This window comes from Pelmatolapia mariae, linkage group LG1, assembly GCF_036321145.2.
Source record: "Pelmatolapia mariae isolate MD_Pm_ZW linkage group LG1, Pm_UMD_F_2, whole genome shotgun sequence".
In the NCBI taxonomy this organism is placed as follows: Eukaryota; Metazoa; Chordata; class Actinopteri; order Cichliformes; family Cichlidae; genus Pelmatolapia; species Pelmatolapia mariae.
In genome coordinates this window covers 22,076,036-22,102,622 of record NC_086227.1, presented here as the reverse complement: position 1 = coordinate 22,102,622, position 26,587 = coordinate 22,076,036, and the positions used below count along the sequence as shown (strand labels likewise).

The 26,587-nt window shown below is 42.0% G+C and overlaps 1 protein-coding gene across 3 annotated transcripts in view; it reads left to right on the top strand.

Annotated features, from left to right (window-relative positions):
* The window catches only part of zfhx3b (zinc finger homeobox 3b), a 170,713-nt gene that overhangs the window by 99,333 nt on the left and 44,793 nt on the right, over positions 1–26,587 (top strand). For all 3 annotated transcript variants that reach the window (XM_063475620.1, XM_063475604.1, XM_063475612.1), the window contains one exon: positions 11,206–11,437. In XM_063475620.1, coding sequence (XP_063331690.1) covers positions 11,206–11,437 — 232 coding nt within the window. The remainder of the gene's footprint in view (positions 1–11,205; positions 11,438–26,587) is intronic.

The window sequence follows — 26,587 nt, the reverse complement described above, 5'->3', positions numbered from 1 at the left end:
AAGGCTGATGCTGAGTGAGGCTGACTAGCTACAGCCTGTGGTCTGGGAAGGGTTACTGAATTATTACTGATGGTTTCAGGGGTAACTGTCCGACCACAGGACTGGGGAATATTAATCATTTATTTGATTGTCCGCATGTGCTGATTAATCAATTTGAGTAGGATCTGCAGGATTAACTACCTTATTATTCCCCTGTAAGAACAGATAAGAGATAAGGCTTTAAAATATCATATTCCATTTATCATTTATTTTTAGATCCCTGCTGATGAGGGTGAAATAAAAACTGGGGTGAGATTAGGCAGAACAGCAACATGGGGAAACTGTTGGGAAGAGGATGAGAGAAGTAAGAGGAGGGGAAAAAAATCTGAACTGCAGCGTTGATTATTTTTGAAAATGGGTACGAGACGTGGCTTTGTATTACTTCAAAAACGGCACAGAAAAAAAGTTGTGCAGTGAGCGAGAGAGCAGAGAGAAAGAGGGGCGGAGAGACAAGAGGAACAGGAAGTTGATGGGAAAGTGATAGCTGTCTCCACCTGGGCTCTAGCCTGAGCTGTGTGGTAAGAGAGAAGGAAAAGCAAGAGAAAGGAGGGAGCTTCTGCAGTTGAAAGTGTGCTCTGGTCTAGGTAAGTTTCACTCTCATACCAAGTATTGTTAGCTAAACTGATCCAATAAGGACACTATTCCTGTTTACCCCACTCAATATCTATTCAGCATATAAATTCTCATTCTGCCAACTGTTTAATGTGTTATGTCATGTGGTAATGCCTTTGATTCCAACATGCCTCCGTTTGTAAATACAAGAGGCACTCAAAAGGCTGTGGTTTTCCTTACAAGCATGGCGCCCCCGGCGCTTTGGTTGGGAATGCACTGAGAGGGAGAGGGACTGAAAGAGTAAAGGAGGGAGAGCGAGAGGTGGTTAGAAACTGTACACACTTCCCGTTGCTCTTCTGCCAACCCCTCTCCCTGCTGCCTCTGGTTGCACAGGCAGGCAGAGAGTGAGTGAGAAATGTGAGAGGGAGGAGAATATCCTCTCTCCTGGCTGCACACAGCACCATAATTATGCACTTTTCAGCAGGTTTTACCTTTAACACTTTCCTCCCGGGGTTGAGATTAGTGCGCACCATGCTTGATTTACTGCACAATTACTGAACAAGAGCTCTGTCTAATCAATAAACAGGAAGGGGAAAAGTGGTAGGCTTTGAAGTATAGTTTGAGATTTTTTGCACGATTGAGCAGTGTATATGGTGTGGAAAGTAAGGACGGCTTGGCGGCGATGCCAGGCTGTGAAATATCAGTTATATCAGCCATGCCTCTTTGCTTTACCCACTCTGCAAGTGTCTTTACAGTGCTCAGCTACTGCAGTGGGAAACAACTTTTTATGGCACAGGAGGTCAGCAGCAAATTGTGCTGGTATAATAAGAATGCGCTTCCAGAACAATATATCAAAATCAAGTCATCTCATAAACGTATGAACGATTTTCATTTTATACCCTATGTGCACACATGAGAAAGGAGATCTTGTGTGGTATCTGGCAATGCCCAGTATTAGATGTCTGTGAATGGGCAGCCAGCTCAGTGACCTCCATGATGACACTTGCTAATGGCACACGAAGTTATTTTGGGAAGCTCCAAAGACCGTTCATCATCAAGTCTTTCTGGGGCTTATAAAGCTTTCTTGCCAGCATGACCAAAGCAATAGGGCTCTCCCAATTAGTCTGGTCTTTGTTTGATTTTCAGTGATGACAACTATATCTCTGCTGTAATTATGCTGTGCTGAAAATGATGAAAGTTTAGGTTATTGATCTTCAATTGATCCCCTTGATCGATGAGCACTTTTGTTTCTTTTTCATGGAAAATGGAGTTATTTTTCTCCCCCTCTCCCCTTTGGCTAATGAGCGGCAATAACAGTGACCCTGTTAAGAAGTCCGTCTTAGCAAGGCCACAGGAAGTACAGATGGCACCGGCTGTGTCCTTGAGGTTGGGGAGTGGGGCCACTGTATTAAGCGCCACTTTGTTAAATATTTTTCTACTTTAAAAAGGTAACAGTTTAAGCACTGATTACTGAACAATGAAGAGGAAAGTTAAAAGGATGTATGTGGCGACTCTGTTAAACGTGTTTTATAAGTGCAACTGAGAAAATAAATATCCCATATTATGGAAGTGATGGTATTGCCGTTTAGTGTTAAGCTTTCGAGTATCTACATGCAAAAAAAGTGAAATGTCAGGCTTTCTCTCATTAAAGTTTCAGCTTTTAGTTGGCAGGTGAAACTGGTGGGTGTTTGGTGTATGAATTGCTTGAAGAACACTCAACAGCAGTTTCACCGCAACAAGGTACTTCATGTTCCATGCAAATAGGCCCACATATAGAGCTATTCTGTATATTCACCTCCACTCAACCCCACTCATTAATTTTCATTTTAAGACGAGGACCTCTCAAAAGCCACATTGCTCCTTTTGTTAGTGCAGTGCTACTAATAAAGATAGCTGCATAATACTGGGTTAAATATTGACACGGGCTGAGCACATCATCACTGTTCTTAATTAGCTGGTGTCTCTGCTGAGCTTGTGTGAGGGCAGTGCATGAACAACCAAACATTTCCCCTTACGAGATCTCAAACACCCTCTCCCCAAAACACATTTTCTATGAATTTTACATTAAAAAGGATACAGAGAAGCCAGATATATACAGTGTTACAGCTATCACAGCCTTATTGCGTAGCCTGAAGCTGTAACCAATTATGTGTTAATGAAATATTTACACTACCAAACTGAGAACGCCAGGGGTGAAAGCTAGATAATACAAGCCTGAGGAGACTTGATTCTGTGTCTCGTCTCTCCCATTACGTCAGTGCAGAGGTGCTAAAGGAGATCAGCTAATGACAATAGACTCGGCAAGAAGAATGTCGGCACACCTGCAATTTAGCAAGCATGGCCCTCGGTCACCTGTAATGCTGTGAGGATGTTTAAGGCTCTTTTTCTGAGTCACAATGGCCGACAAGTGGGAAAAAGGATACATCACTAACACTGACACGAGATGATGGCCGTGTTTAATTTCACCACCGGAGGTCTTTATTTCTGCTGGATACTCCCTCGCCAGATCTGCATACGCTGCAGAGTGTGATGTTTGTTCTCGAAGACTAATTGTATTTGGTACAATCCCATCCTGCTTCTTGCCGTTTCCTTCATGTACTCATGTAGGGTTCATTCTCCAAACTCTTTCATCCTTCATCTCCATCTAACAAGCTTTCTGCCTCTTGTGTTCAGAGCTGCTCCTCAAGGCCACGCTGCCATTGTCTGGCTGTCAAGTGACAAATGAGTAGCAGGGAGGTGTTGGAGACTTTTGTCAGCTGGACGGGTGCAGCCCTGCCTCTGCCTCTACGTACTCACACACCAGTGACCCACAGTACAGCAGAGTCCAGATCTACTGTAGTCAGTCATCTTGTTCTCATCTAGTATTCACACTCGCTTCCATTAATAGGCCTGTAAAGCTCTTCTCAGACAACCTGAGCAGCACCTTTCATAAATTCCTGAGATATCCCTCTAAATCACACGGAACTCGTTCTATAGGAGTACAAGGGGATTCTGTTTGATTGATGGCTTTGCTTGTCTGTAGCCAAGCTTCATCAGGTACTCCTGTGGTTTGCATTGCAAACATTCACAGGAAGCACTTGAAAAAGCTGTATACGCACGGGGGTCCAACACTTGTGTAAAGCTAGATACAATTCAGATAGAAGTCTTTCATGTTGGCCCATTTTCTTAGCCAGAAGATAGGGAGTGGTTTATAGTTTAATATTAGTGGCCTCAAGACGCCGTTATTACTGCTTGCGAAGAAAATTCAAAGACTGGGGTGGGGCATTAAGAAGTAAGTTGTTGCTTTGGGTGCCGAAAGCAGGTGTGTTTCTTTTTATTCAAAATACCTGCCTGTTTTCTGTCTCTCGTATGAAAATCACATCGCAGCCTTTTCGGGTTGCTTTAGAGATGAACATGTTCAGGTTTTGTCTCATCTTTTGTCTCACCGGCACCTGTCACAGTCAAAAGACTGAGATCAACACAAAACTATTTCTCTTCCACCCGAATGTCCTGAGTCTTTATTGTAAGAGAGTAACACTTTATGCAGTGAAACACAAAATCTGAATATTGCAGCCTGCTGTGTGCCTCCTGTTTTGCTTAAATGAAAATCAAAAACATGTTCTTCCGCAGCCCTGTACAAGTAATTATTCTCACCGCTGTCCAAAATGGAGGGTTGTTATGTTGACACAGTACTCTGGGTAATGGAGAGAAGGGCCAGGGCAGGTCCTGATTTGCCCCATTCAGCTTCCAGATGGTACCTTGCCAGTACACATGTCATCAAGTGGCTGTAACAGTTGTTTGGGTACCCCCGTAGCTCCACCCTGCTCTCGCCTCCTGCAGGCTGACTTATTGTACTGCAATTTTGGCAAGCTCCTCCCAGCATGGCTTTCATAAAAGCACCAGGAGGTTAAGCTGTTAATTAGCTACTGAAAGAGGAGGCCAACAGCTTGCTGTTAATTTGCTTTACTCTTTTTTTTTTTTCTTCTTATTTGGGGATTGACATCATTTCCTGCCTGTTTTGGAGTCATTGCTGTGTGTCACAAAAGCAGGACCCAGCTCATTAAGAGGGGGAGAAATGTGTTTATCTGCCTATGATTAGAAGTGCATATTATGTATGTATAGCCATGCTTATCCAAATGTTCTTAATGAGAGAGACCCTGGACGCCAGAGTGGGGCTCCTGTGGGCATAGGCCCAGGCTCGTTATCACCGCACAGGGCATTGATCTCTCTACTGCCTGCCTGCTTACTTATCCTCCTCCTCCTCCTCCTCCTTTTTCAAAGACAGTGAGTCGCACATGAATTATGTGGACACATTGATCAGCTGATTGAGAGCTATTGTTTAGAGCCCTGGGTCATTATTGAAGGAGGGATTACCCGACTCTTGTTTTGTGTGTGCATGTGGGAGAGTGTATTACTCAGCTCCTTGTCACAGCACATACTCCCCTTGGCTCACCTTAGATTTGCAATGGCTGCACAAAAGTGCACACACTCTTACACACAGAGCACATACAGCAGCCTACATAATCAACATGGCCCAAATGACTGCCTGCATTGATTGCCTTCCCTCTGCAATTATGTTCCCATTGTTTACTTTCTAGCATCTTACTCATTCAAATGGAATTCAATAATTATTGCTTTATTTAATGTTAAAGTAAGTAAGAGTGGTGGGTGTGGAACACCAGTAGCTGCATTGTCTTTAAGTGTCTCCATGACCCCTCCCAAGCTACTTTGTTTTATAGGCCCATGTTAAGTCATCCTCTCCAAGGACACCTACAGTGATCCATCTTTACTTTGCTGCCCCCACTTACGACACAGAGGTCCGTTTTGTTTCTCCCTTCCCTCCCAGAGACAAATATGCAGCCTGGTTTTATTCACCGGTAGTGATGGATCATTTCTACAGCAAGACAGTAGAGGAAGCAACTTAGCACATTATGGGCTTTGAGACAGAGGGACAGGATGCAGACGAGGGTTGGCAGGTATTAAAGAGTAAAGGAAAAGAAAGGACGAGGGTGGAGATGAGGTTCAGGAAGCAGTAGGTATGCAGTTTGGCCTGGAATATACAGTCCCCTTAAGCCACAACCTAACTCTTAGGCATGTTGCAACTTGCAGTGGCTAATTCAAAGCAGCCACCACACTTGGCACCCAGTGGGGCCTGTGGTTGGAGCTGTTGTTCGTGCTGCTGGCAGTCGGGGAATCACAGGCCAAACTACGAGCACTCACTGACTCCAGTCACAGTCGTTCTCCTTTTCTTTGCTGAATAACCTGCTTCTATTCTAGGGGAATCCCAGAATGCAGATTCATGAAGTTCCCAACAAATCTGCACATGTACAAGTATACTTTGGCTTGGGGGGAAAAGGGTCATCTATTTTGAAAAAAATAAACTTAATCCCAATCATTTACATAATCTGTTTTAAATTTAAATTAAACTTTAAGATTCATGTGTCAGTTTTGGCCAACTGCTTTTTTAACTAATCACTTCATATATTTACACATTGAGATGTCCTGGAAATATCTTGAAAACACTCAGCCTTAAGTATTGTACAGCTACAAAAAACTGCTTTGTATTTACACATTCTGACATGAAGCGGGATTTTGTCATTCCCAGACTCTGATATTATGAAGCCCAGGTGTTCAATGATTTAATATTGTCAGCCTGCATTCATAAAAATGCAGGTAACAATCTCCATTTTTCTGACATTTAAGCATTTCCAAGAGTTGCAGTTCAAGGTGACATTTATAAACATTGTTTGACGTTTTAATATTGCCAGCTAGAGTTTATGTACATTGTCTTAAACACCATTTTTAAAACAGATTGCACCAGCAATGCTAAAACATTGAATGGCAGAGAAAGCGACGTGAGTATTGACCTAATCGGCTTATCCACATTGAAACTTTATGTTTATTTTTCTTCTTGGTCTTCTTTTTCTTGTCTGCATTAGGCATGCCAGATGTTATACTTTAAAAAAATAAAAATAAATAAATTTTACGGTAATCACAAAGCTTTGGTCTGTTTGGACACAAAAATCCTACCTCCAGCCCCAGACCAGTTTTGAGTCCTGCAAAGTGTTTGTGCTGCTGTGCAACACTTTTTCTCACTAAGAGCAGATTCTTTGGTTGTCAAAACACGTGAAACTAGTTGAAGATTAGGCACAGGTTATCAAGTTGCCTCGATGAAGAAGCGATAGCACAAGGTGATTTTATCATCCCCTTGCCTTTAGTTGCTTTTTCAACCCAACCGGCACATCATTGTCTCCATTCAGAGTGTAATACAATTACTTCACTGATTGGAATTTTTGCATTGTTTTTGCTATATTTGAATAACAAAAAAGCCCCCCAAAATCTAAAATACCCCAATAACAACAAAGGTGCTGCCTCAGCTTATTGTAACACTTCTAAAGTGAGGAAGACAAAACCGAACCTCTACTTCTGTGATTTAAAGGACGTAATCTTATCATAGATCTGCTCTGTTGGAGTGCTGTGCATTGCATTGCTTCAGGTGTGAATTGCAGTTTAAACCATGAAGCACGCACGCACACAATCATGCATACACACAAACACACACACACAGACAAGAGCTTTTAGTACAGAGAATCAGGGAGACAATTACAAAGCAATATCCAAGCAGATACTCACCAGCTCTCTCACAGAGGGAATTTGGCAGCTCTCTTAGAATTGATAGCTATTTAGCTCACAGATAGTCATCTGTTTTAATGCATTAATTTTGTATTAACAGCACTGCCAAATTTAATGTTGGAAATTAGGGTATGATCATAATGGTATACGGCTGTGTGTGTGTGTTTGTGTGTGCGTATTTGTGCGTGTTTGTATGCATACATTTTTGATTCTCTTTTTGTCTATACTTTTGTATGTGTTGTTACGTGCACACGTTGTATTATACGGCTCCTTTGGGAGCCATTCTTTGGAATTACCGGCTTTCTGTCTCCCTTCCACCCTTCCAGTAATGCCCACCTCCATCTTGTGCTAGCTGGACTCTCTCTGCAACCACACTGTTTTGTGTTAAAGGTCCACTTTTACTTTGCATTTAAGTGGATGGAAATGCAGATGTATGCAGTGCTCTGGGTGGGTGGTGAAACTGATACAGGCATGCGTTGCCCACTCAGAGGGCAAGGTGCACTGTAGAGTTGTGAGAGAGAGGATGGGGTGGTGCTCACACCGCCCCTGTCCCTCTTTACCTGAAAAAGCACCGAGCACTGCTTCAGCCTCCACAGCAAGAGGTAAGGTGCTCCATTGAAGAGAGAGGCTTAAAAAAACTATGACTGCATTTCATTTTTTACTGTAACAGCTGCTACTGTACAATGTGCAGCTTCAGAAAGCTCGCTTATTTAGCTTTTTTATTAGTCGCAGTTTTGTAGCACTTTCATCGCCTTTAATCGTGTTTAAAAATCTCCCAGTCACTGCTGCAATATTTTTTAATATGTTATTATATAGGCAGCCACAAACACTCGCCCAGCTGAATCTCCTATATAACTGCTGTAAATTCCTAGACAGTTCAGTGGTATTGAATCCATGCCACTGACCCAGCCAGATTCCCCCCATTATGCTCCACAGCTCCCCTGTAGTTGGGGCCTTGATAGGGCAGTTAGAAACCTAAGAGCCAGGCAGACCAACTCCTCCCAACCCAACATGACTTTTTCATTAAGCTGCCAAATTCCTGCACTCCAGTTGGAGGTGATTTATCAACTGGGGGCTTCATTGCAGGTTCATAGGAAACAGACATAGGCCCTGTCTCATACATTATTATGTTTCACATTCAAAGTGTATATGCATGTGTGCACACAATCGGAAAAGAAGCTGGCCCGCAAGCGCACTTTGTCCAAGCAGTTTGTACAGTTAGATAGATCATAGTCTATCACGTAATCAATATTAGAGAAAGTGTGATATGATCAAATGCGCATTGTTGTTCATTGGTCAAAAGTGTTTTTTTTTTTACACCATCGTCCTCTCCGTAATACTGAATGAGCGGCGACCACCTCACTCTTCTCTCTCATTCACAAGCTCTGTAAAGGGCTCCAGACTGCTTTGGGTCATGGCCAATATAAGAGATGGTGAAAGTGTTGGTTTACAGGTGTAACCATTTGACATTGTAGACAGAGCTACAAACAACGGGGCTAGCCAGATCTGGCCCTGTTGAGGACATCTTCCTGGCCAGTCGAGGTTTATAGTGAATTATGGCTGATTCTGGGGCAGGCAGTCTCAGGTTCACTCCTATATAAACCCTGTGCTTTTTATGGGAAGCTGTAAAACTCCCAGGACTTTTTTTTTCTGCCTCATGAGACTAGCTTTGAAGTCTTGGTCAGGTGCTGTCACTTTTTTAAAAAACTGGTTTTCTTGCAGATTTTTGGAGCCTTGAGTCATTTGCAGCAAGAGCTCCTTTTTAAACTTCAAGACATCTGCTATGACTAAAAGAAATTTGATTGATTTGATGTCATCTATAACCAAATCTGTCTCTCAGATTTCTCTCTGCCTTAGTCCTGATATTTGTGCACAGAGGAAAAGGAGGAAAAGGAGGAGGGCTCCCCCAATATCCAGCAACACCTATTCATGACATCATGGATGGCTTAAAATGAGGCGAGAAAGGAGAGCACACAGAGCTTTTTACAATCACCTAATAACTCTATTACACTGAGCCGTGGGGCTCACAAAGAGGAAAAAAAAACTCCTATTCCTTTTCCTGGAAGCAGTGTCTTAATGCACATTTTAGGTGTAGAAGTGAGAAATATGAAGCCAAAGAGAATGAAACACAATAGCTCAGAAAACCCCATAGCAATATTAGAATATTGCCAGAAAATTAAACATTAGGAGAAAGGGACAAGAGCTTTTTAGGGAGGCATAATATTGTTATGACTTTTTTTTCGCCAGCCTGTCAACACCTGATTTAGAAGTAATGTGGTTAAATGTGTAATGTTTCCATTGCTTTTATGTCTTCCAGCCAGCCAAACAGGCCGTCTAGTGCAGGAGAGGATAGTTCAGTGTCTTCTTGATGAATGGTTTATAAAGAGAAACTGACACATAGAGGATAATACTGTTTGAATGTATAAAAATTGTATAGGTGAACGTTAAGGTTAAGGTTAATTTTCTTCAGTGCATTTTGCCTGGTTAAAGGAACAACATACAGGATTTTCTTTAAAAAATATATATAAATAATCTCACTTGTGTGGTGGTGGTGTATTCTTGCAAGAAGAGATGCAACTAAAGCCAGTAAAAGAAGTATAAATGTTAAGCAATAGTTGTAAAACAATTATTTCTATCTATCTGGCTCAGTGATTCGTTTTTACTAATACTTCTTCCCCTCTTATCCAGTTCCAAGCTTGTTCAAGGGAGTGTTGTGTTTACAAAGTAAATGACAATTGCCACATATTATAGCTTTAAAAATGAGCAGAAATACCTTTCAGTGTATCCAGTAGTGTTTCATCCTTATTTTGGCCTTCGTTGAACAGCTGTTTCACTTGTACTGTATCTACAAAAAGGTATATATTCATCCACACTCTCTCTGCATAAGACACTCTGCATTTTACACTTATTTAGTTGTACTCTCTCAGCATGCCTCACGGGAGACACAGGGGCCAATAAGATCAGAGGAAAAAGAGGAAAACTTTTGGTGATTGACATCGATTGCAGCCACAGAAATCCACAGCGAGACTGCAGAGTTTGATATAAGAAACAGCACGTGACAGGCATGACACAAGTAGCCATGCCCGGTCTGGGGCTTTTATTGTAAACATCCAGCAACAATCAGTGTGATGCTTTAGGATAATGGTCAATAACTCTGTTGCTCGCACCAGGTTCAGACATATTGTGTTGGCATTGCATCATTGATTGAGCCATGCAGGAGGTAATTAGACTGGAGCCTGGTGGTGTGACAAGAGGTTGTTGTGGCATGGTGTCACTATAGGGTGTTGTGCATGTTGTGACTCTGTGGAGAGTGGGTGAAAGCTGGACCAGGCGTGCTGTGGAGCCTTGGAGGAAGTGCTGGGGTTGACAGGTCAATACTGATGCTGATTTCCTGTCCTCTGATGGTTGTCCTCCTGTTGTGGAATGTTCCATTTTCCCTCAGTCCCCCTCCTGCCTCACCACCGGCTGGCTTTGCCTCTCTTTTTCTATGAGAGAGTGAGGATTTAACTCACCATGATCAATATTTAGTATCCCATGCGTGAAACAGGCAGATGTTTGGAGTTTCCTTTTCAGAGACGGGAAGCTTCTGTTGAGTGAAGGGGATCAATGCTTCCTTCCGTCTGTGAGGCTGTAGACCCGCGGCTTCTGAAGGGTGGCTGATGCGATTCCTGCCCGCCCTTGGGCCCCTGAGATTTGCGTGCCTCCCAGGCCTCTCCTGTCCTGTTAGCCCACTGATACAGACACTCACGCAGACAAGTGTGCAGTCCAAACAGTTGTCCTGAAGTGGAAGAGGTCTGGATGTTAAACAACAGGGCTGTGATTGGGAATTGATTTGTTCATTTGCCAACTGTGTGAGTGAAAGTGAGTCGGTGGTGCCTAGCCAGCTATCTGCCATCTACAATAACTTCTTTCTCTCTCTCTTTTCCTCTCGATCTCTCTCTTTCCTTGTGTTCCTTTCCATCTCTATCTTTCCCCTCTCTCTCGCTCGTTCGCCTCCCACAGCACCTGCAGCAGCACGAAAACGCGGTGGAGGGTGATGCCTGCTACTACCATTGTGTGCTGTGCAACTACTCGACCAAGGCCAAGCTCAACCTGATCCAGCATGTGCGCTCTATGAAGCACCAACGCAGTGAGAGCCTCAGGAAGCTTCAGCGCTTGCAGAAGGGCCTGCCAGAGGAGGAGGAGGACCTCAGCTCCATCTTTACCATCCGCAAATGCCCTTCTTCAGATACAGGTCAGAACATGCCCCTGGGGCTTGCTTTTAGTGTCTCTTTATGGTACATATGGCTTTTTTTTTTTTTTAACTTTCTTGATGTCTTTGCCTACGCATCTGTGTCTCTTGCACACAATTACGCATTCACATGCTCAATTGAGAAGCTTTATTTACCTAAGTCATTAAAAATTTGCATTCACACTTGTTCAAAGGCTTCCCACTTTCACGCAAAATTCCTCATAGACTAAATGTGACCATTAATAGATATGTTTCCAAATTAAATGAAGTTTTTTTTGTTTGCCTTCTTGTTTTATTTGCTCTTAGTTTACTCTGAAATGATGAAGACGCTCAGCCATAACTTATATGCATGGGCACTACACTTGTTTGTACATTTAGACTTTTTTACGTGCACAGAACTGTGTGACACAATACTCAACAATAGATGCCAGTATAACTTTAGTCTTCCGTTGTAGTTGTGATTTACTATGCTTTACGTAAAATGTTCCTACTAAGCCAACGTTGTGCAGCGAGAACAGAAGCCATTAAAGACACATTGAGGCAAAGCATTAGGGCGAAGGAAGGAGGAGCTGAACAACAGGAGCAGATGCAACAACAAGAAGAACACCCCCCAAAAAAAACACAGACTCCGCCACAACAACAGTTGCACGGCTGAAACAAAGTGCCTCAATTGCCCATTTATTATGGACTGATTAGGAAGAGTGAGCTGTGGTCAATTAACACTCTTTCTTAGTAGAGATTTGGTTTTCTAATCACTTTAACTCCTGTGCCCTGACAAAGGGGCTCTATTGTGTGTCCTTCCAAGAGGGAACCATTACTTCCCTCGCACACATACTCGCTGTCTGTGTTATGTAGGAGGAAAAAAAAAGGCCAGCCTGTGAAGACGCTTTGTTCCAAGGAGGCAGGGATAATGAAGCCAGCAGCCGGGAAATTGCGCAAAAGGCAGTCACAGATCTGAAGCAAATCATTAGAGAACATATTTAGCCGAGCAATTAGGGACAATTAAGCTTTCTGCTCGCTGCACTCCAAATATGTTAATGACTACAGTACAGTGGACAAGCGAACATGCAAGGCAAGAGGAAGGGCCATTTAGGTTAAAAGGGGTGGGGGGTTGGGATCTTTTTTCTTCTTTTTTTTTCCAGACAGGAGGAGTTGTTTTGCTCTTTGCAAATAAATGTGTTTTCTGTTTTTCAGTAGATGCAGTGTTTATGATTCATATTTTTTTTCTTCGCCTCTTTTAAGCTTTCATGTTTCCGATGCCCGTGTTTGTGCCAGGATGAAGGATCTTAGGTTAGGCAAAGTGTCCCTGCAGCGGGGCTGCGTGTGCACGGTATCATTACATGTACACACACGTCAGCAGTGGTTGCTGCCTTGCAGAGCTTCATCAAATTACAGCAACTCTCACTTACTCAAAATGACCACTGGTATTTAACAGATTCAAGAATTTAAAAACATGAACAAGTTTTTTAAAAAGTTGTAGAGTGTGTTTTTTGTGATGATGAAGCTTGATTATCGGGATGGACCTTAATGCAATTTCTTGTTATTATTTAGGCTGTAACGTTGTATAGTATTGTTGTTTAGCTTGTGGGATGTTACTCGTTCTATTCCTTGACAGCTAACCATGTACAAACGAGATCTTTTAGGTGGAAGGCAGTGTGTAAAAACTGAGCATCTTGATCACATTACTACTTTAATGATCAGAGCTCTTTGTCTATAATCGTTAACTCTAAAATTGCTGACTCCACACCCCTCACTTCTGCCGTTTCACACCGCAAAAGCATCAGCTGTGCTGGACCGCCAGCCCCACCTCTCAGCTAGGATTGAGCCATTCCCAGTGTAATATTTAATTTCCTCTTCTTTAGCTCTTCTGTGGCACAGGGCTCTTTTTGTGGTTGAGGCATACTTGCTAAAGTGGTGGAACATTCCCTGGTTTGTTAAAACAAAGTTGCCCCTGGATTTCTGGGTCACCTAGACAGTAATTCCCTCGCCTGCTGCTGTTCTGTGATCCTGCGAGGGCTTTCTCTGCTGGGTTAGGTGCTGGGCTTGTTGCATTTCTGGGTTTGTTGCCAGAACATATGAAATTTGTCCCACCTCCCCCCTTTCAAACAAAGCAAAAAAAACCCTCAGTTCTGTGATCAAAGACATGTCAGCGTTACACAAAGGTGGGATGCAATGGTAGTCTGGCACAACTCTTACATAACAATTTCTTTTGGCTAATTATGTTGAAGTTGCCTGTTAAGTTGCTATGACAGCAGTGCAGTAAATTTAGGCTGCCCTCACATGTGATCTGGAGTGTTTTACAACTTTGCATATCCATGTTCTTTATGAGGATGCAGCAAACACTGACTGCTGGGATTTATTGCCACAAATCTCCTCCGGGCTGAATGTCCAAGGAGAGCAAGGGCAGCAAAAAATTAGGTTTCTTTTTAATTAGACTAACACGGGGATAAAAAGCCTGCATTGTTTTAATTCTTGCCCATACTATAAATGTGCTGCTTAGGCATTTTGCTCTGTGGCCCCACCTCCATTTGTCTTCTTTAACCCTTTATGTATGGCGAAACAAAGAAGGTCTCAGAGGGACCCCAACCCCACACAGCTGCCCTGTGTGCAGAGAACAAAGCTCAGCACTGACTTGAACCAGTGCACTACTTTCTTTTTTTTAAGAATAGCAGCTGGCATATTTACATAAAGATAAAATAGAAAAGATATAGGGATGAAACTGAAAACTGAAGATGTTTAAAATTCCCATCAAGTGTTCAGTTATGACGAGACTCATAACAGCAAATATATCTTATGATACTACAGAGAAAAGGTGAAACCAAGAGTGGCTTGTAGGTGTTTAGAGTGATTGTTGACAGCTGTCAGTGTAAAGAATCAGGTTGTACAAGTGTCCAGGAGAAGCTAATACACAGAGGAAACTCCCAAACGGATGCAGAGGAATTTGGGGAGCTTGTGTTGGAGAGATATGATGACCCTATTTCTTATGAATGATGTTCACCGGGGCATGTAACTCAGTGACACATTTGGGTTTCTCATTTTTAACAACTAAAATTATTTTTAAGCATAGAGCAAAATGAGATCATGCCTTTTAATAGGGGCAAAATTAAATTGCCCTGATGGGTAAATGTCCTTCTGTGCAAGGGGTTAGTGTTTGCTTTAGGTCTGTGCATGGATGGAAGAGATTCAGAAGAGAGTGTTTTATAAGGGTAAAAAGTGAGTATTTCTCACTTGTAGAGAGTTTGCAGTGAGTTTATGTATGTGCATGGTGGAGGCAGAGATGGAAAACAAACGTAGCTGACAGTGTGGATTAGCTCCTGCTGTAAATCTGCTTCAGTCACAGATGGCGGGCCCTTGATCGCTGGGCTGTGACGGCTTGGCTCTCATCGCAGGAGGAAATCCCTGTCTGTGAGCCTAGGAGGCTGAGAAGGAGAAGGCTGGGGCTGGGGTTGGGGCTGGGGCCACCTGGGCAGCCACCAGTCATTGTCTCCCGTCTGTTTGGACACAGAGACCTGGGTATTTGAGGGCGAAGACTGGTTTGGGGAGGGGTTATCTCACTTTAACTCTGCGGTTGTTTTCTCTGCCACTTCATAACTGCTTGAAAATGGTACATAAACCTCCGGTTTGGATCAGCCTTACTTTCAATGACCAGTTTGAGAAACTGGGCAGGGAGCTGTGTGCTTTAATAAATGGAAATGAGACAAGAGGATGCATACAAATTACTGCATAATAGTGGTATCCAGTATGAGATCCATTGCTTGTTTCGCTAAAAGGGGTGCACTTTCAGGGTCACACACCTAATAGCAAGGCCCATCCTGACAACAGAGGCATTTCTCTTCCCTCCCCACATGCCTCCCTTTCTACCTCATGCATAATTCTTGAGACAGTCAGAAAACGCTGGAAAATACACAATGGTGTGGAAAATGCTCTGATAGAGCAAAGTTGCTCATATTTTAGGGTTTGCCAAACACTGTGGAGCTCACCTTGAGATTTAATGATGGGAGATAGTGTGTTGACATCCTGTCTGTCAGTGTTCAGAGTGCATATTACTAATCTTTATATATATATATGTATATATATTTTAATAGGATTTTACCATCTACTGCTATCAAACTATAACCATCTTCACATCCAGCGGCGAACTTACTGCTATTAAAGCTACGTAAAATCAGAGGTGAGCCCGGCCACGCTCTGATGGCATGCAATGGCTATGGTCAGAGCTTTTGCTCCCCACAGGCAAGAGCAAAACAGACGGTAGCCATTTCTGGAATGTCCTTCTTTATTCATGCTTGTTAAAATGCAAAGTAAACCTTTCCAGAAACAGGATATTATAGCCCCTAACCACCAGACCCTTTCTACATGCCACATTATGGCCAATCTAAAAGTAAGTTGTATAGACAGACACTGCTGCAATGCGCTTTTAATAAAGGCTGTTATTGCCTGGTGATGCAGAGTGGATATGAGGATGAGGACTGTGCAGGCCTGGATGAGCAGGGCCCCAGAGGGCCCACAGCTCAGTCAGGCCTCTGTCAGTCGCCTGCCTTCTAATCCCTGTCCGAAGGGCATCTAGGCAGCAAAGGAAATTGTTTGCTGTCTGCAAAACGTGCCAGGAAATTCATAAATGCATTACTTTTCATTTTGAAAATATTACAAAAGACTAGACATTTATTAAAAAGCCAAAATGATGGCTTTATAGATTTTCCAGTTGTATTTTAGAATTCATGACCCTGCTGCTCAAACTAACACAAGCAAGTCCTTTCTTTCCCTGTGCCCCCTGCTTTACAGGCTTGGTATGAATTCCTCTCCTGGCTCATCCTGTAATAGCAAATTGACCAGAAAGCCGCAACTCTATTCTGGGATAGGCTGTGAATAAAAATGTCTGGTGACTGAACCATCGTTCGTGTAAATACTAGTTAGCTTTCCCCTCAGGCTGGAAGTTGGGTAAAGTCTGACTCCTGGTGTGCCACTCGGTCCAATACATCTGGCTTTGTGGCAGCATAAAGTTCAAAGATGAGCGTTTACATAAAAATGAGATTATCAGAAAAGTGATGAATCCTATTAGGACAGGCTGAGTCATGTTAAGACACCAAAAGCAAGTGGCCCTCAAAAGCGCAATACAAACCTTTTAATGAAGCAGTCGTACTGTGAGACTTTCACACATTAGTTCACTTTAGTCCACCTTGTCTGTGCTTTGTATGTTTTGCACCCTGCATGTTAGTTATGTTACGTGAGTGTAACTATGCGCCAGATTTTATTGTGCAAACTTGCATAACCATAAACGAGCACACACATAGGTGTCCACACTGAAAGTCAGGCCGTGTGGGTGCAAGAGGCTCTCCCTGTCATCAAGCCCATTTTCAGAGCAGGCTGGCAGCACATTATAATATTGGTTTCCTTCTCTCTTGTCATTACCACACACTCTCCTTGAAAGCTGATCCAAAAGATAGACAGTCCATCAGGAGAGAGTCATCTCATTTGTACTTACTAAACGTGTTAATGAGTTCTATTTTCAGGCCTAGAGCCTTTGCTGCTGGATATTGGAGCAGAGGTGACGATCGGTGGTGTGAGGTGCTGGATTGCAGGATCAGAAGGCACTCAAAGGCAGGGGAAGGAGGTAATGCAGTAGCCTCGCTGCCCCTCGTGTCAGTCACATGGAGTGACCACAGCCTCCACAGGGTCTGTCAATCAGAGCTGAGGGCGAGAAGTCTGTGGTTACAGACAGACACACACGAAGGAGGAGGGAATAGATTAGGTGCCAAAGACATAATGGTTGTGATGGGTTTAATTATAGCACCAGTCATGTCGCTGCCATAGGTACATGAGATGAAGGAAAAACAGGTTTACACCCTTTAATGACCGAATTATATGAAATCTATTTGATTAAGTCTGTCTGGCTTTTATGCAGAAATTATTTTTAGTTCAGCCAGAGGTAAATGTGAGATAGCGTAGGTGGATGACTTTTCTAATTAGACAATTTAAAAGAAACCTATATGGATAAATAGCATGATTTAACTGTTTTAAATGTGATCACAAGCTTTCTTTCATAGTTAAACCTTTTGATGGTAAATAGCATCAAGAGATGCATATATAGTTAGTAAAATAACTTTTTGAAATTATTGGGCAATGTTAATACACTAAAAGCAATACAATACAAGCAGGTGTGAAATTAAAGGGGAAAAAACAAATAAAATGAGTGGAGAAACACAACAAATGCAGACGCTTCCATGCAGCTGCAGAACATAGAACAATTAAGCAATTAGCATCCAATTATGCTTTGTGGTGTGTATAACAAAAATAACAAAAATGCAAAACAAACCCTGCTGATTCAGGTTTTGTATCGAGATACCAACACAAAAAGATTAAAATGACTTTAAAATGTTCATTGATCATTGCTGTAGCAGAAATGGCTGGAGCTTCAGGAGTTTCAGTCACACAGACTGTTCACTGTAGGGACAGCGCATAAATTGACATCTGCATTTAAATCTACGTGAAAGACATAAGTTAAAAGAATTGTGCACATTCGTAGGCCAAGATGCTTTTGCTTTAGTTAAAAAGAAACACGAGAGCAACTCTCATGAGCAGCTCTTTCTTAGGGGATTGAGTATGTCGATGCAGAACATTATCAGAGTGTTTGAGCAAGAACAGTCCTTCGACAATAATAGAGAGAGGAATATTAGAATAGGACTGCAGTGTATAAGCCTGTCATTATGAAGATGAATATACATTTGAGTGTTTAGTGGTGCAAACCATTCTCTCTAGAGATCTGGGAACAAAAAGTGATGAGATGAGTCATCCTTTAGCATGTTCTCAATAAGTCTGTAAGTGCATATGTGGAGAGAACGGTATAGGCCTGAATGCTTGACCCATTCAGGGAGGTGATCTGATAGCTCTGCTCTGCTGTAGGCGGCATTTTGCTGCCATGGTTTGGGTCCAGTTATCCCTTTGCAGGAAAGGGTCACTGCAAATCAATAGAAAGTTGTTCTGAGTGATCACACCTTTATCCTGTGATAAAACATTTCTATCCTAATGGGAGTGGTCTCTTCCAGGATGATTCAAAAGTAGTGGTTTGATGAGGATAGAAAAATGGTGCCAGGGCCTTTAGGGTGACCAGACGTAGCTGAACACATGTTGGAGATTTTGGATTGATGTGTTGAGCTCCATCCTTCTAGTAATGAATAAACTTGTAGAGTCAATGGGTACAGATGATTGCTTGATAGGCACATGTTGGCCCAATAATTTACTACATCTACTACTACTCCTTTAATTTTTTTTACCTCTTTGTATATAATAGTTCTAATATTTAAGCTTCTTCCTAAGTTTCCGTTCACACTCCTCACTTAAACTTTCCCCTAAGGCTCGCATTATTGTCTTATACCCAACATTCTTTTGTCTGTGGTATTGATTGCAGTGCTAGTGTAATGCCAGGTAGTTTAGCAACTAGAAGCAATAAATTGTTAAAAACTTATATGGCTTCATTTGTTTCTGTGTTTTGGTATCGGGTGAACAGTGCGGCTTGCTGTCAGAATTAGGCTGCTCAATTTGACCATAGGCAGCATCAGAGAGGAAGCTGGGGTAAAGTTTGGGAACTATCGAGTTGAGGCTAGGAAAGTTTTATTTAGCCATTTTTAATAAGGCTGTTTGTGCCCCCCAGAGGGAGCTGGTGGATCAAAGGGCATGATCTGTGCTATGGATGAGCTCACCCTGGGTCCAGCAGAGACGATCAGCCTCGCTGACAGCAAAACAAAACCAGAGAGTGAAGGATGCCCTATCCAACAGCATGTTGCCCTCACACTCTGAAGGCTCCATTAGAATAAAGGCACATGAAACAAAGACTAGCTGAAAGCACAGATGTTGTGATTCATTATCTACTGTCTGATAGATAGGCATGAGTGGCGAACAGAGTGTGCATAATTGTGTGTGTGTGTGTGTGTGTGCACGTTCATGTGTGCAAAACTCATGTTATGTTAGTTACATGTGAAGAAAGCATCCTTACAAATAAACCAACATGTAAACTCATACGGGATACACACAAAAACGCACACATGCATTCATGTTTTGAGTGCATTAGTAAAAAGGGTCCCCTCCAGTGCCTTAACCGCATCAACTAAAAGCAGCCAGGCAGATGGCAGCAATGAGAGAAGTGCAGAAATAATTCAATAGTGAACCTTTCTAACCTTTACCTGTGGGCGTGAGCACCAGTCATTGATTCACGCTGTGCTTGACAGTACACTACACACCACCTGAGGAGGGGGGGAGGAGGGGGGAGAAGGGAGGGAGGGTGGATGAAGAGAAATGGATGAGTTTGATGAAAAACACAAAAGGATATTATGTGTGGGAGGGAGGCTCTACTGTATGTATGTGTGTGTGTGTGTGTGTGTGTGTGTGTGTGTGTGTGTGTGTGTGTGTGTGTGTGTGTGTGTGTGTGTGTGTGTGTGTGTGTGTGTGTGTGTGTGACATTAGAGGGAACCTTCTACATACGGATATTGGGAATTGTGCTGGATTTGTCTAGTGTGCACAAATATCCCCCTCACCCCTTCCCCTCTGTAGCTGGCTATCGGCAGCAAACAGAAATTCTCACACCACTTTGAGTGTGATACCACCAGTGATGCTGTGGTAAGTTCCCATTGATTACAAAGCACGTTTAGGTCCAGAGCCTGTGGCTGCTTACTTTCAGGTATTTTTCCCAACAGGCCCGATGCATGAAATAAGATCATGTTTTGAAGAACAATGCGATTGATTAGCAGAACACATACAGAAGAGTGTATGTTAGTGGGTGGTGTCTACTAGCTAAACAATAATTATTCTGTGAGGGCTACATTTGTTAAAGAAAGCTTCTATAGATTTCTCACATCCCAACTCTGCTTAACTAGATGTGAACACCTGCCGAGTACCAATCTGGAACAGAATGCTTTTTGTTTGCCTCAGTCATATTTATGGTGTTCCTCTTCCTCCAATAGATAGCCAGTCCCTCTCAGTTTCTCTTTATCTGCCTGGAAATGCTGCTCTGCCACTGTTGTTTTGTGAGTTGGCTGTAGATTTTCTTCCCACTGTCTGGAGCAAAGGATGGAAGAGCAGAGTAATGGATGATAAGTAAGAGATTGTAAATGAAAATCCTGACATATACACAAATAAATACAAACTGGTGAGAAAAGGTTCCACCATGACCCTTGAGATGGAGAAGGAGTTACTGCAACAACAAGATTTCTGCTAATTACCAGTTAATCAATGCCTAACAACAACAAATTTCTATATACTGTAATTTGTGCTTAATTACTTACTTCTGGTGGAACTGTCAGTGTTCACCCTGTGACACAGACATGAATAATAAACAAGTTTGCACACTTGTGTCTATTGCTGTCATATTTCACACTTTTTATTTTACCAACAGTAAAAATGGCACAGTGCTAGGAAAAAGTCCGGCACGCTTTTTCTAAGCAAATTATTGGTCTATTTTTCTCATTTCATTTACACATAGCCTTCATTTACACGTCATTTTACGCAGTACTGTTGATAATCTGTTCTTTAAAAACTTTGAGACTATGATTTTGGATTAATCTGTCATGTTAAACCAAGTTCTGCTATAGAGAGAGGCAGCTTTTTTCCCTAATATTATACGCAGTGTTCTAGATTGCAGTAGTACTTTAATATACACGCATATTAGTCAGTTTGGGCAATGTGTTGCAATTTCTCCACAAATACAAACTGTGTATATTCTAAAATTATTAAGTATATCACCATCGATTTCAAGTGAACATAGTATTCTCTGATGGTGATCTTTCCCCCCCTTATGAAAATACATTGTTCATAAATAGCTGAAGTTATCATTAGCGACTCAAATCATTATACATATATAGGTGTGTGTTTTTACAGGACCAATCGATTAATTTTATATGTAAAATAAATGTGTTTGCTAATTACATTTGGCTGAACCTTGACAATTTCAGGACATCTGTGAGTTTTAAGCAATGGTGGTGGGATACTTTATGGATTTACCAACAGAAAGATCAATAGCGGTGTGGTGTCTGTTGTTTCTTGTAATTAGAAATGACCTCATCTATTAGGTTTAGCCTTGTGTGGTTTAACACTTGTCAGAAATGATAATTAAGTATGCTGTTCTAAGGGCTCTATATGTTTAGCCTCTAACGGTGCCTGTAAAGAATGAAACAAAAAACCCATAGTTGATGGATCTGTTTAGTGATACAGATGTTTGTATGAAATAGAATTATAGTACTATTTGCAGCGGAATATTGTACTGTTTTTAGCTGAATTTCAGGGCTACGCTTCATCAGTTCATTTGTGTTTTTTACCCCAGTTTATCATCTTTTTAGCAGAAATGCTGAGCAGCGACTACCTCAAGAGTACCTTTATATTCCAATCTGTGGAGAATGGAGGAAACACATCAATCTTTAGTTGCATCTAATCTAAGATCTAGAGAAGAAAAAAAATACTGTTATTTTTCAGTTAAAAAATTAAAATGTATAAGCTTAGCAGTGCTTGGTGAGTGAGGTTTTTCTGGAAATCAGTCCCTCTCATGTATATGTTGAATATTTCACCTACCTGGGAAACCCAAGATGGGGCGCGTATTTGTGTGTGAGATGTAGAACGGAGAACACAGTGGATGTGTTTGAATCCATGTCACAAGTTGCTGTCAGTCTAACAGATGGGGCCACATTCTGAGGTAGAACGAAGTTAAGGTAGAACAGGGGCCGGTGTAGCAACAGGAATTAGGAAAAATTGACTGCTTTTTGTCATGTTAAACTGGGCAAAAGAATCTAATTGGGTGGGGGAGAGTGAATGGCAATGCCTTCTTTGTTTAAGGGCCCTCTGCGGTCACTTTTCAAGACCATTGTGACTTGCCCACAATAGCATTAGTTTGTGCGCTTGTTCTGAGCTCTTCTTTTCTCTGACTCTTTGCCCTGAGCGCCTGTCCGTTCCACTATGTCTCCATGTTCACTTCTGTGCTCCAGCAATACTCAGGAAGGGGCCCAAAAAGCCATGCCCCCTATCAACACCCTTCACAATCCCCCTACCATCATCTACCATCAACTTCCTCAGCTCTTCTCATCTATCTTTCCTATCCAGACATTTAAAAAGAAAAAGTAGACAAGTGTGCACTGCCCAGAATTTGATCAGTTTGAGAATTATCGAAATCAATGGCTAAACCAGTTAACAGTCCTGCCGCAAGGTCATTGCAACATGCAAGGAATGTTTTGTAGTCATGAAAATACATTTCTTTTCTGACATCATCAGATATTAAGAGATGGTTAGTATTTAAGTTGTTTTTCTTATTCTGCTGCAAATTTGTCTGACTGATTAATCGGTAAATCTTAAAAGTAGTGTAGTATTGAAAATTCCATTCAGTAGCCAATCAGTGGAGTATACCCGACTACTTATAACGTTTCCTCTCAACCCAGAGTGCTTTTTTCATATTAATATTCCTAAAGATGGGGACCATCTTTAAATTAGTGTTTGAGCCACATTACGACAAAGTGCACTTACCTTTCATGATGCCTAAGAGCAAGCCAGAGCAGTTCTCATGTTGCTTGGTGACCAAACCTGCTACTTATAGCGGATTATAATGTGATAGGTATAAGCGTGCGTGGCCTTGGTGTAATGCAGAAAGTGGATGCAGCTCTATGTGAAGTATTTCTTATGTCATACATCCTGAAGGATATCCAGGTAAGAGATTGAATTAATAAGGCAAGAACTTTGGCTTATAGTATTTTACTAACTCCAGCAAATTCATGTGTAAATTGTATAACAACTAACCTCAGTATATTTAGTGCACTGTTAATGGCCCTGTGCCTTGCAAAGGTGTAATCATGGTGGTAAAAACCTGGGCCAAGTTACTAACCTAGGAGCAATCTTGTGTGCATTTAAGTGTCCTTTTTTGTTGCAGAGGTCATTCATAACTTGGTCGCACTGTTGATGTACAGTGAGAGATATTGATTGATTAATGCATTAAGTGCTCACAATCCATTAGGTTGTGTGAAAAGGACTGGAGAAAAGACTTCTCTCACTATGTATTTTCACCTCTCCCTGTTGTTCAAAGGGCATGATTTTTTGCTGGCAAAGTTTAAGGGACAAAAGCCTGAATATCTGCCAAGTAATGCATTTAAAAGAACATTGGTTCTCATAAGTGTCAGTTCAATTACTCTGAAAAGCTTGACAAGGAATTGCTCTTACATTAGCCTTCTGCTCATCCTGACCCAAAAGGAATATGTTGCTTCTGTTCTTCACCTATCGTAAAACAGCATACTTCAACATTTAAAAAAAAGATTCACTGTCTTCTGTGTAATTCAAAGAAAGCGAAATGTTTATTTTCAACATCCAGTCGCTTCTCCGAAATTATGGTATCTGCCACTTCTCATTGTTATCACAGTGATTACCATTTAGTTGCGGAGCAGCAACAGACCACAAGTCACATTCAGATGATGAGTAAGACTATTTTCAACCTTGCCACTAGTTTGTACTGATTATGTCAATCCGTTCACTGAATCAGAGTTGATGCAGATCTGCTTTTTCCCCCTCACTAAAACCCTGTATACCTTCTTAGGAGAGAGTATAAATGAGAGCAAGGGCCGTGCCTGGGGTTTCTTCCTTACTGCTTAGTGACAAGGAATAAGAGACCTTTATCGCCCAGGCCTTAAGCAAGTAAGCCTATGAAAGGGGCCTGAGAGTCAGTCATTACCTTAGAAACATGGGCTGCATTAGAGATTCATAACAGTGTGCCATCTCTGCACCTTTCATCTCCACTAGGGCCAGCTCCATTAGGATCTTTTATCTTTGTGCTGATGGCTGCTCTTGATAATGGGGCTGCCGAGAAATCCCAAAAAGTAAAGACTCAACTCTGACACTATCGGCCCTCCTTTTCTTCAAGCAGAGTACATCAGCTTACAGTAGTAGATATATGTGCTCTCATTTGCAGTCACATAACCTGATTTGCTAGATTTCTTTCTTTCTTTGTTCTTTTTTTATACTGTTTTCCTTAGAAAGCTGATATCCCATACTAAAGTTTATTAAATGCTCTGAAACTTCAGCATGCATAGAACTTGCTTTCTCTCTCACGTGCCACCGCCTTTGAAACTACAACGTGATGACGGTTACGATGATGTGTGCCTCTGCCACCCATTCAACTGGTAAAACCTTGTAAGGTTACAATTTAATAAAATAACCAGCATTGTTCCCGCTGATGCCCCCATGGAAGTGCATTAATGATATCCCATACAAGCTTCAATGAAAACTTTGCTTTTGGGCAGACAAACACAACTTCATAATGTTATAGTAATTCATGCAAGCCAATGTTTTTCAAATGTTACAGTAATTATGAAAAATATTCATACTTTCCTCTACATAGCCGCAGCATTGCAAATCTCATTTCCAAGGCAGAGCGGAGAAGGAATACACTGAATAATCATTGTGTTTAATGCTCTGGTCATAATCCCAGGTTTTATGATGGTTTTCTAATGATTTTCTAATGATGTTAAATATTAGTAGAGAGTACAGCCATAATTTGAACACAGCGGTCCCCCCCCCCCCCCCCCCCCCCCCTTTTTTTTTTTTCAGTGCTCCATCAGCACACCCAATTGCAACTACAATGAATATTGCACTGGGAATGAGATTTAAGAGCCATCCCTTTTGGTGTTTTATTTTGCCGTCTTCCCATCTGCCATAAATCCTCATTGCTGTGCTCTTGAAGCCTCCGCCCTTGCCTGCCTTCCCCAGGTGGGAATACAATTAGGTGCAGGGGCCATTTCATTCACTGCCACTGTCCGTCCACCACAGTCATTCGTAAAAAAAAATGCTCTATCTGTCCCAGAGGAGAAAACAGCGGACTCTTGGGAAATTTAAAAAAATGAGGAGAGAAGGGAAAAAATGGAGAAGAGAACGGCGGAGAGACGAGCAAAATTACTGTGGGAAAAATCTTCAGAGTTGTTGTCAGAGGAGATACAAACTTAGCCTCTGATGAGTGACAATGTTGTGGAAAATATGTATTGGAGACAAAGGCTTTGTCTCCTTCCTGTGCCTTTTCAATGAATTACACCTCTCCACCCCCTACCCCCAGCTTTTTAATTAAATGGCTGCAGCTCCATCTCTCTATCCGTAGCTCCCCATTACAGAGGCTAGATAAGGGATTGCTATCTGTAGCATGTTAAGAAAGGCTGCTGGGCAGCCAAGCCTCATGAAATTTGTCACAAGATCTCATTTTCCTCATTGCCAGACGTGATGCTTATAATTGATGTGGAGGCAGCAGTAATTTATTGGCCGTCCGCAATTATCATCCCCTTCTAGCAGGGGGATGTGACTGCAATTTATAAGTGTATGTGTGTGTTGTTGTGTGTCTGGGGTGGGGGTGGGAGGGTGTCATTGTATCGTATAAATTAACGCAAAAACATGTTTCTCCTTATCGAATGGTAAGTGTGTATGTGTGCGTTGGCTCCTTCAGAATGCAAATTAATGACAGACTCCATGTCATAAACAATATGGGGCCTGTAATGCAGCTATCTTCAGCTGAGGTGTCGAGGCTGTCAGTCCACCAGCTGGACTTTCACACTCAGCTGGAGGAGGGGAGTGGGGGGGCAGCCAAAACCCAGTGAGGTGTGTGGTGCTTTGGGGGTGTCACATACAGCGGGCTAACGGGGCAGAGTGCTGGTGCCACAACCCTTTGTCCACTGCCTCTCCTTATGTCTGTGTGGCTTCTTTTCACATAGAAAAAACAGAACGCCTTGGGCTACACTGTTAATAATGTGGCCTTCTGAATACTGAGAGCACCAGACTTAATTCAGTTAATCATTTAGTTGTGGATTTTAATCAGAAATATTTCTTTTTAACGTCTCACCTACATATTCAGAAAAGGAAAGGCACACATTGGGAACTGAAGTAATGGTGCACAAAAGAAAGCTTCTACATGTCTGTGAACCATCCAAAATGTTAAGTGTGTATAGTTCAAGGGCATGTGAATCTTTCTTTGCTGTTCATACAGTTAGTCTGAAATTATCAGAAAAAGAAAAAAGAGGTTAGCCATGCTATTACTTCTTTGTCCTATGCAGTTAATAATGTGAATTCACCAGGCTGTGTACTATAACCACTGTTGTCCACCAGCGGTAATGGTGGCTGGCATTCTTGCTTTGTGTGGGTCAGCCTGTTTCCCTTCAT